At 39.6% G+C, this 11,129-nt stretch overlaps 1 protein-coding gene across 1 annotated transcript; it reads right to left on the reverse strand.

Moving 5' to 3' along the window:
• Positions 1–348: 348 nt before the first annotated feature.
• slc41a2a (solute carrier family 41 member 2a) lies at positions 349–10,977 on the reverse strand. Its single transcript, XM_034085530.2, has 11 exons — positions 10,914–10,977; positions 9,199–9,656; positions 8,853–8,960; positions 7,314–7,385; positions 7,012–7,156; positions 6,207–6,353; positions 5,815–5,962; positions 5,556–5,635; positions 4,572–4,703; positions 4,214–4,362; positions 349–4,129 (listed from the first exon to the last, which is right to left on the reverse strand). The coding sequence occupies exons 2-11, from the start codon at positions 9,571–9,573 to the stop codon at positions 3,953–3,955; spliced, it is 1,533 nt and encodes a 510-aa protein (XP_033941421.1). The 5' UTR covers positions 9,574–9,656; positions 10,914–10,977; the 3' UTR covers positions 349–3,952.
• Between the last annotated feature and the right edge of the window lie 152 nt (positions 10,978–11,129).

An 11,129-nucleotide genomic window follows, 5' to 3' on the forward strand; every position in this document is an offset into this window, starting at 1 on the left:
TGAAAGCTCTTTGCGTCAGTTTATGAAGCTGAAGGAGCCTCGGCGCGTCCCAACTGGACGCCACGGGACCTTGACCAATCGTCGCTCCTGGACGCTTAGGGAGTGAGAGTGTGTTGACTACCACAACCCCCAACCTCCAGGCTAGACTCTCTAATACCTGCTGCAGAGGAATTCGAGTTGGATGCCCATAAGTCTTATATTTTGAGGATTACCTGACAGGGACACCACAGTATGTGAGAATGCAGAGCTGTGTGTCAGCATGTGTGTTATCTCCCTTCCTGTACACAATCTACAAAACTAAAGGAAGTGGATATTAATCAGACCACAAGATGATTCTCAAAAGTCGGTTTATTTAAAACACATGTAGTCAGACCAAGAGTCTTTACAGACACAGCTTATAATGTAAGGATTTATGTAACTACAGTTTATCAAAGAAATATAAAACTTTAAATCAAATTATAATAAGAATACAAAAGCATAATAAATATGGTTATCAAATAAAATAAAATTCTATTTATAAAGCACATTTAAAGTGCTGTACATGTAATAAAAGCACACTACAATAACATATGAAAGAAAAGACAAGAAATGTACAACATTAATATAACGACTAAACACAGGAAAATGTCAGGTATCATGCTCAGCTCTGACTAGAAGGCCAGAGAGAAGAAGTGTGTCTTCAGTGAGGATTTAAAAACCCCTAGGGTCTGGCCCGACCTCACATGGAGGGGCATGTTAGGGAATAATTCTCCTGGACTCCTAGATATCTAACCTTTTTGCCCTTTGACGTTTATGACCAACCCTGACGTCTGTTATCTCCTTTAAAGAATGGAAGGCTCCAGCTATATGTTGTTATTCCCAGTTTATGACCGGGCAACTCTCGGTCACAAATGGTTGATGATTGTGAGAACGCTGGAACATTTCCTTCTCTGTGTTTGTGGACTCCAAGGTGTAATCTTCGAGGCCATGAGGGTCAGACAAGTGATTAGTGTTCCCAGATGTTTAGGCTATCTCCAGTGTTCCCAGATGTTTACATTATCTCCCCCAATATGTTGATCACTCTCTGTAAACCATTTAAAAGGTCTAGCAGGAGAGAGGCGCTGCAGAATTGACGTAGCAACCCTCCCGTGCAGTCAGAACCTCTGGCTGTGTGAGATACTCCTAAATAAACCATCAGTGTTTGACATCAAAGCTCCAACTCTCCTCGTGTCTCTCTGAGTCCTGACTCTCCATTGCTACAGAAGTTTCCCTTGCAGGGCAGACTGTTCCAGAGCCTAGGGCCAGCTGCTGCGAATGCTCGGTCTCCTCGGGTTTTGAGCCTGGTATTGGGCACTATCAGCAGCAGCTGGTCAACAGACCTAAAAGTTCTGGCTGGGGTGTGGCGATGGAGGAGTTTGGCTATATAGGCCGGAGCCAGCCCATGTAGGGCTTTGAAAACTAATAATAGGAGTTTAAAATCAATTCGGAACCGAATTGGAAGCCAGTGTAGTGAGGCCCGAATTGGGGTGATGTGGTCACGCTTTTTGTGGCCAGTAAGAAGACGCGCAGCTGCGTTCTGGACTAGCTGCAGGTGTCTAATTGAGGCCTGGTCCATACCCACATACAGAGCGTTGCAATAGTCCTGTCTCGAGGTAACGAAGGCATTAATAACCCTTTCTAGGTCGTTAAAAGATAAAAACGACTTGGTCTTGGCAAATAGTCTTATTTAAAAAAAAAAAGCAGGTTTTGACTACGGAGCTGACCTGCTTGTCGCATTTAAAAGCGTTATCAAAGGTCACTCCAAGGTTCATAACAGAGGGGAGGACGTTTTTGTTGAGAGAGCCCAGAATATCAACCGGAGAGGCTAACAATGTGATGTATCAAATTAGCAGACAAAACATTAATAATGGAATGTGGAGACAAGAATTACGAAACCTCCAAAAATCAATATCAGCTGAATAAAAAGTTCCTAGACAAACAAACAAACAAACAGATATGAGCAGATGGTCTGCATTTGCAATTGTGAAGATGATGCATAGATTTAAAAGCAACTTAAATTAACTTCTTGATTTTACCTTTTTCTTCTCACTCATATGATTTGTAAATATTTTAACTGTAACAAAAAGACATTAGTGAAAGTAAAAACATTAATGAAAAATAAAAATGCCATTTGCACCCAGTATTATTATTATATAAGATGTAAAAGCTACAAAGTCTATCGATAAAATGGAAATATCTATAGGGCCTTGCATAACATTTAAAATAAGAATAAAAAGAAAAACAATCTCTGTACCAGCATGTAAATATGTGTTGGGAAAATACTGAATGTACTCTTCCAATATCAGAGTAGCACATGATAACAAGGCCCAACTGTAGCTGTGTACATGAAAGGATGTATGATTACAGAGAAGAGCGTCAGGACACACTGTTGTAGGCATATGATAGCTATGTGATTAACATGATGATTAAGTCTCTATGGAGATAGGCATATGACAAGCATGATCATTTCTGACGTGGGTCTTAGCTAATCTAAACTAAACATTGAATACTGCTTTGAACCTGTATTCCTGCATCTTGTGACTGTGTAACACCCTCTGTTAAGCATGTGAAGGACACTGTTCTCGGAACTAGTTGTACCAAATGCTCTGTATGTGATGATGACTTCTACACGTACATGTATCCTGATATTGAAGCTCAAGCCGGTGACGAGTGATATTTTTCTAACAATATGTAATTATTCAGTTCTTCCTTCATTTTGTAAAACATTTTTTATGAAGCGAAAGTTTTTGCATTGTGTCATTGGTGATAAAGGGGACTCACATTATGCCAAGCTCCACATCCAAATGAAACAAAATTCAAATGGAAGAACCCAAAGCAAACAGATGAAATACAAATTCAGAAGACCAAGTAGTGTTACACTTCCTGTTATCCAAAATGATATACATTGTCAGGGAATAATTTTCCCTGCATGTCCTCCTTCGCCCTCTGACGCAGATGCCCAACCTTGGGCAGCCACTATCTCCCTTAAGGAGGGGCTGCCCTAGCATTTTGTTGTTGTTACCAGTTTATGACCGGGCAACTCTCGGTCAGAGATAGTTATTGTTGTGGGACACCTGGAACACATCCTTCTCGGGGTGTAGATGACCCCGAGCCATAAGCGACAACAAATATGATTCAGTTTCACCAGCTGTTTAGTCTATCTATTGAAGAATGTTGATTACCCTCAGCGAACTATAATTAAAAACTCCTACCAGAGAGGAGAACCCTCAGAATTGATTTGGCATCTCAATCGTGTGATCAGATCGTGGCCCGTGACATGTCTTGTGAATTCTCCGGCCGAAGCTCCAAATAAACTGTCAGCGTTTGCCATCAAAGCTCCAGCTCTCCTCGTGTCTCTCTGAGTCCTGTCTCCAATTGCTTCAGAAGTCTCCCCCACAAACATCAGTTTAGACTAAGTTCCACATTTTTACCAAACTTTTGTATTAAGTTAGGAACATTCTATTTGTTTCATATATAATAACAATTGGTGTAATGAGAAAAAGGTCACAAAAACGTGTTTCTTAATAAGTGTTGCTCCAATGAAGTGCCCCTTACTGTGCTATTATATGAGCCTTAAGCTTATTGTGAGCATCCATATATTTGGAAAGTTGCTGTGAAACACAGAAAGTGCTTTAATAAACATCCTGTAAGGCCCCAAACTGAATAGCAAGCAAAGTTGCTCATCGGGGGACATAAGGTCAACAAAGACTGGCAATGTTGTCAGGAAGCCGGCAGATTGAGGATTATAAATTGACGTGAAAAAATACCACATTTGTTAAATCTGTTAGTTGGATACTTATGACAAAGTGAAACAAAATGTAAAGAATAAATAGATGACTGTCTTTGCTGAAAATGTTCAGTTACTTTGTCATTTCTATTTGTTATCTCTTTGAAATAAGTGAGTTTTTGTTGAAAAATGTTCCTTTCTTTGAATCTATACAATGCCTGAGTCACCAACGTACCACAGCAGGACAAAGGCTAGAGAGAGGAGAACTGTGCCTAGTAGGTCTCCAAGGGCTGTGAGGTAGGGTATTGAGTAACTGTCGGGGTCTTTACCCTGACACCACAGGAAGTGGACCATACAGTCTGCTATGCAAAGCAGGCAGAAGACCTGAGAGATGGACAAAAGTGGTGTTGTGAAACAGTGATTAAGTGTGCAGAGGAAAAATGACGACATGTGTTACTTGTGACTCACCTGAATCAGGGAAGCAGACAAGAAGGAAACAGTGAAGAGAGCACTAGGCAAAGTGTGGCCTCCTTTTAAAAGGTGGATAGCGTGTAAGAAAACGAACTGACCGGGGATCACCAGAAGAAGAAGAACCTGAGCACATCGATGGTTTGCTCCTGCCATGACAAAGATAAACATCAGAGAGTGTGTAAGTGTGTGCTCCCTTCACTGTCTATATTACATTACATGTTACTTGTTAGCCGCTTTTATCCAAAGCGACTTACATACTCAGTACTGTGGACAATCCCCACAGGAGCATTTAAGGTCTACCTTTAAGGTGCGTGTGTGTGTATGTTATTTAAATAAATAAAAAATCGATCTTTACCTGAACCAAAGAAAGTGCGGCAAGGGCTAAAACAGCCTTTACGGTCTTCAGGTACCTCTTTATGTGAGTAATTCAAATGCAGATTAGTGGAAATACGACTGGCCTGAATGGAGACGAGGTTCCCTCCAATACCTGAAAAGAAAGACAATGTAGAGAGCACTCATCTGACTTCACACAGCAACTACAACAAAGGGATCTATTTTACAATATACATTAGTACTTCCTGTAGACTGACTTTGTAAATTGACATAGTTCCCAGCGAGTTCACCTCCAAAATTCTAATTTGCACATTAAGAACATTCTTGATAGATTCAAGGTAATGGTGTGTTTGGCAGCTGCAAATCTTGATGAAATGCATCGGCAGAAGGAATTTCATAATTAAAATACAAATAGTCACATTGATCGGGTGTGGAAAAATGTGTCTCGAGGCAGTTCTCCAGAGGGGGGTTGGGGCATCAACATCCGGCGCAGAGAATGAAAATACCAGACAGGGGGAGGGGCAGACCAACAGATCTCACAGAAAGAGCTGGATTCAATGCTTTTTTTCAAATCTATTTAACAGATGGAGCTGATCATGGCACTTTTGTATTAAAATAAGTTTGCTCTTACCTTTAGTGCTATTTATCAATCTAGCAATTTAAGTTAAAGTTGCACAGTGTTATATAGGCTCTCCTGAGATCAATAATACTGCTTGTGTCACTTTGAGCCCCACAAGCAGTTTTTACACAATCTCATATACATATTCTCCACCTTTCCAGGTAATCATTAAATGGCTTATAATGTTGAGTATTGATACTTGGTTAGCCTGTTTCGCCGGGACTGGTAAAGGTTAGACCTTGCTATTTTGGTTGGATCCGTGTCTTAAATCAACTCAGCAGTCGCAGACAGGTCAACAAGTGACCTCGGGGAGAAAAGGAAAGAGATCCCTACTTCTCACATACTCGAGTTCAGGCCAATATGCCCTTCCAAAAGAGGGTGACTCACCATTTATGACTGGTGCATAAACTATGATTCCTGCCAGGTTTGGATCGGATACAGCCTTGTCCAGAATAAGTCCTCCAATACTAAAATAAAGACAGACAAAAACATGCATTCCTCCTTATAAAGTTCTACATTTTGACAAACTAACTAATCATTTACTGAATGTATAACTTTGGGAATCCACAACTAAACAAAGATAGTTAACTAGTCTTCAATATGTATGCATGTTTTCTGAAAGGTCAGTAAAGACTAGGGTCAGTACCTGCTGATGACCATAGCTGTTATGATTGGTTCCCAGCCCGTGCGGAGCAGGAGCTGACTGGCTGGATGTTTGGAGGAGATGACCACCCAAAGAGGAATCAGGCATAGAAATAGCATATCCACCAGGTACAACACGTAGGGATACAGCTCTGTCAAGACAAAAAACTCATTATCTATACCTGTATTTGCAACAAGGATTCAGTTGTTGTTATGTTCATGATCCTTATGGATGAGTTGGTTCCAGGATCATGAGTAGCCTACCATCTGTTGGCCAACAGTAAAATTACATGACCTCTGATCCATGGGTGTCCAATGTACAGTATTATTCCACAATGTTCTGGTGTATGTTAAACAGATTTAAATAGACCACCTTGTTGTCCTTGTTGTTTTTACCTATGAGGGAGAAGAACCACTGACTGAAGCAGGCCAGCAAGGCAAGAGTGATGAGATCTCCAAAACTGGCAGCCATCGGTGTGGCCACGTTATCAGGGTTGATTCCCATCCGCATGGAGCCAAGGATCACTCCCACCATAATAATACCTACAGACGGATAAAAACAATGTAAAATCGTAGTTTATGAGGTGACATGGGATCGGTACGGAAGGCATTCATTCTATGGGAAAAATGTTTTGATTTCAACCTGAATGGAACTAAAAGGGCCCTAAACATTTAATTTTAGTATTATTTATTTTCAATGTTAATTGGTAAGAAAATAAAAGTGATGTAGGGGCAGCAGAGGAAAGGATGAGTACCTTGTGTGAATGCAGGCCCCAATTTATAGCTAAACATCTGCATATGTGGCACTGAGCTTGTGAAAATTACCATGTGCTACAATTCAAATTGTTGTTTAATAAAAGGACATTGTGTCCCCAAAAGTTGTACAACTTTTCTAGAATTGTTTTACATTTCTTAGATGCAACTCTCCACACTCCCTCTGTTTATTCTCACATTCTTAGCATAATGTCCATCATGAAAAGCAGCTCTTTTCAAGAAAAATAGTCAATTTCCTGAGATGGTGCAGTTTTTTCAAGCCGCTGGACCAAAACACAGGACACAATGGATTTCATAGGTCAGCACATGTCATTGTATAATGTATGAATCATTGAGCTGAATTGATTAAGGTCAAGGGTGAAGCAGAGGAGATTTGAACAGATGGATTGTGATGGTGTTTCAATGGTACGGCAGATTGTGTTGTTACCTTGCAGCAATGAAGCAAAGAAGGTGGTAGAAACACTGGCAGAACACAGGAGCATTATGTGATGTAGAGGCATCTGTCCTTCTGCCATCCAGCCCAACACAGTCGCCATCAAAGAGGCTAACAGCCCGAGCACTGTAGCCTGAAGCTGTCAAATGAGGGAGCACGTTAGAAATACCCACAACACTTGTTAGATTGCAATAACATGAGGGAAATAATCAAGTAATGATACAAGGACGTTTTTTGACGGACAAAATAGATACAGTTTATCACAAAGTGGCTGTAGCCGAAAGAAAATAAGGTACCTGCTTCAGCGCCAAGTTCCCCATGATCAACATCCACTTTTCTCTGGTGGACTCCATTTTTCCTGCATTCACCTGAAAATATGAGATGTGGCTGATACATTAAAAACTTGATAGACTCGATTTGCTTATGAAGATCATGGGATATAAATAAACGCTTCAGAAGAGCTACTTAATGGATGGATTTGATTTCTTAGTCAACTGGTTTTTCCAAAGTCAAGAATGAATGGATGAATAATGTTTATAATGTTACAACATCAGCTAAAACAACAGAATCAACAACAACTGTGAATAACTTCTACTCCAGTAACATCCAACTTAAACATCTAATTATAAATAAAAATACTATAAACAAATACATTGTTAGATTCCTTGTGAACAATGAAAAAGAACGCTTTTGGGCTTTGCTTAATCGACTATATCTATTACGAGTACATATGGCCCGTATTCAACAAAAGCATACAAACGGATAAAAGACTGAGAAAATAAATATATAATTAAATTGCACAAGCAATTAGACATGTCAACAGAAAATCAAACTATACAGGGATTATTTGTTAACATACATTGAGAATCACTTCAATGAAACACGAAGGCCAACCTGTTACTATTCTGTCATTACTTTTCAACATCCCTCCGCTAAGTGGTTCCTACTAAAGATGGACATGTTTAAAAGCTGCTGTTTTTATAAAATGAAACAACAACCAGAGTAAAAAGTGTCTTTCTTGAGACTATTTTCACCTCCAAAAGTTTCCAAACTTAAGGCACTTAAAAGCATCAACGTCACAAGAACGGAATTGAATAAAAACATCCTATTTGTATCCTAATGAATGAAAGTCTTATCCTGTGCAACAGTGTTGTTCATCAATGTGTTTAATTTTTTTAGAAAGTAATGGAGCCATATTACACCGCTGTTAAAAACAAACATTATTTGATCATCATATTCTTTCCCTTCCAAGAAAACATATTTTCAGTTTATGTTTAGGTTGGACTATTGTTATTATCAACTTGTCCTGCGGGACATTGTGCGAGTTGATGTGCTGCCGTGGTCTTCACAGCTCTGTGAGGAGTTTCACACGAGAAGAGAAAATCCATGGTGCAAGAGACAAAAATATAATTCTGAGAAAGCGGTCTAACTTACCCTGTTCTACATATATGTTGTTTACCTCCAACGCTGTTGCTAATTTCTTAACATTTCTTATTTTTTATTGCATTGGTCTTTGGTATTTAATAGTGTATGTAATGTTCTAAATCTCGTTGTTTATTAGTAATAAATATATTTCAAATAAAGAATATAGACACAAAAAAGTCCCTTTTTGTGTACATCATGGTAAAGCATAGGAATGGATTAAATTACAGTGTGTGTGTGTGAGTATGTGTGCGTGTGCGTGTGCGTGTGCGTGTGCGTGTGTGTGTGTGTGTGTGTGTGTGTGTGTGTGTGTGTGTGTGTGTGTGTGTGTGTGTGTGTGTGTGTGTGTGTGTGTGTGTGTGTGTGTGTGTGTGTGTGTGTGTGTGTGTGTGTGTGTTAAAATTCACACTTACAGCAGTGGAGAGTCTCGAGGCTAAAGTCATTTCCAGGTTACCCTTCATGCCTAATACTGCAGGGACCAGGATAAAAAGTTCTGTGATTTCCTGGAACACGTCCCAGCTCTGCCATGAAAACAAACGCAATATGGATGAACCAATAAAAACACCACAAACACACAATAAATCATCTTCATTTTCACCTAGGATAATAAAAGACGTAAAAATTTAATTAAAATGTTCTGGCAAAATTAGAATGTGTTCTTTTTACAATCTCTACAATTTAGCTTCCACATGTTGTAAAGCCAAGCAATTATGACCTCTTTTAACTGTAAACCACATCTCCTTTACTTTGTTTACCCACCTGCACCACTTCAAGCAGCATCCCAGCACAGATAGTCCCGAGCCCGGCCAGCAGAAAAGGCACCAGGATCTGAAGCAGCATGGAGCGGAGGGACTCAGCAGGTTGAACGGAGCCACCCGCATCCTTTGCACTCGTGGATCTACTGAGCGTTGATCTACCGTAGAGTTGACTCGGGAGCAGAAAGTCTGTCTCAGTGTACTCTGGATCATGATGGATACTTGGGCTGATTGTTGAAATACTCCCATTAGAGATAAAACGTTGTGGACTTCCAGAGTGTTGAGATGCAGATGGGTAGGATCCGTACTGTGGGATGGTGCCTCTGCCCATAGAGCCGTTTGGGGACAGTTTGTCATTGTGTGACTCGGGGACAACCATGGTGTAAAGCTGGCAGGATGCTTGCTACTCCTGAGGCTTCTGCAAACTGAGAAACAGTGGCACCAACACTGGTCAGAGCGGTCCTAAGAGGATAAGAGAAACACCAAAAGTAAGAAGAAATAAAACAGCAAGAAAAAACTGGCTCAAAAGCTGTATAAGTTGATTCAGAAGCTCAGCATTTAGTTATAAAGTTGTGTACCACACATTTAATTTCCATGAAAAATCAAGTGTGCAACTTTGGCATGTGGAAAGCTTGGCTGTGTCACTGTGTCAGGGTCATCTGATGGCACAGATTGCTGCATTATCATTCTTCATGCCTGTTCTCATCGGCAACACTGAGGCAGCATTGTTTGGGAGGACAAAGCTCTAGATTTGGAATTCCTAAGAGATGACCAGGTGCTAAGCAACTGAGGTTATCGAATTGAGAGCGAGAAAATATCCAAAATATGTAACTGTCAATCATTTTCCTATCAACAAACCTGCTTCAACTTTTTATCACAATGCATCAACATTACCCTGAACAAAACGTTTTATCCTAAAAACATTACAACCTTTTTAGATAAATCTTATTAAAAATGACTGCTAAAGAAGTAAAGAAACCAACATTATGATTGAGAAACATCATTGTGTCATGTTATATATTCATGGTCAACTTCAATAATTGCTAGAAAAGGTAACAAGAACATAACTATTATGAACCAAGACCATATTTTATCCTTTGAGGCTAAGATATAATGCGCCGGTGAAAGATGGCCGCATTGTCTTTTGGCTCCTCTCCAACTTTGCCCTTTTTCGTATTTTGTTTGTGTTTATTTATTTTTTGCCGTTTGCTTTTAACATGGTTCACTATATTTTTCTGTTTATCTGTGTTATTGTGTTGCACTGTTGGAGAAGCCTGTGACCTAAGATTTTCATCGGCATAACTACACTGTAGCTATGTTCGTATGACAAAATAAAGAACCTTGAACCTTAAGCAGCCTAAGTTATCTGAAAGGAATATTGTGCTCATAAATCTCTAGATTCACGAGGGAATCTCAATGAATGGTGCATCAAACAAACTGTATGAAAGGATTTCTACAGTCAAGCTAATCATCTTCCAGATCACAATCAAAGGTTTAAGTACAAAATAAGTAGCCTATACTAGGAATAAAAAAAGTTTCAATTTGTATACCAAATCAATTTTTAATACTGAGTTTATTTTGGTGTCTGTGCTAATCACACATACTTCTACAATCAATGTGTCAATATGTGTTTTTATATAATTCAATTCGATAGTATGACCAAAATGTAGAAAATAGTTAGATAAATAAACGAAAAAATTAAACAAAAAAGGGCCTTACCCTTATTTTTGAACCATACGAGGAGAAGAGTTCTCTCACTGCACTGCTAACCGTGACTCTTCCTTGTCGACTCTGTCATCCACTAAATAGTAGCTGAGTCTTCAGTGTGACTTTAGCCCAACTCCCCCTTCTCAATCATACATACACACACTGCATATCTCTCTGTAACCCCCCATCTAACATTTTCAGTAGGCATATTCAAATACGTTGGCAGTG

This window comes from Pseudochaenichthys georgianus, chromosome 6, assembly GCF_902827115.2.
Source record: "Pseudochaenichthys georgianus chromosome 6, fPseGeo1.2, whole genome shotgun sequence".
Classification (NCBI taxonomy): domain Eukaryota; kingdom Metazoa; phylum Chordata; class Actinopteri; order Perciformes; family Channichthyidae; genus Pseudochaenichthys; species Pseudochaenichthys georgianus.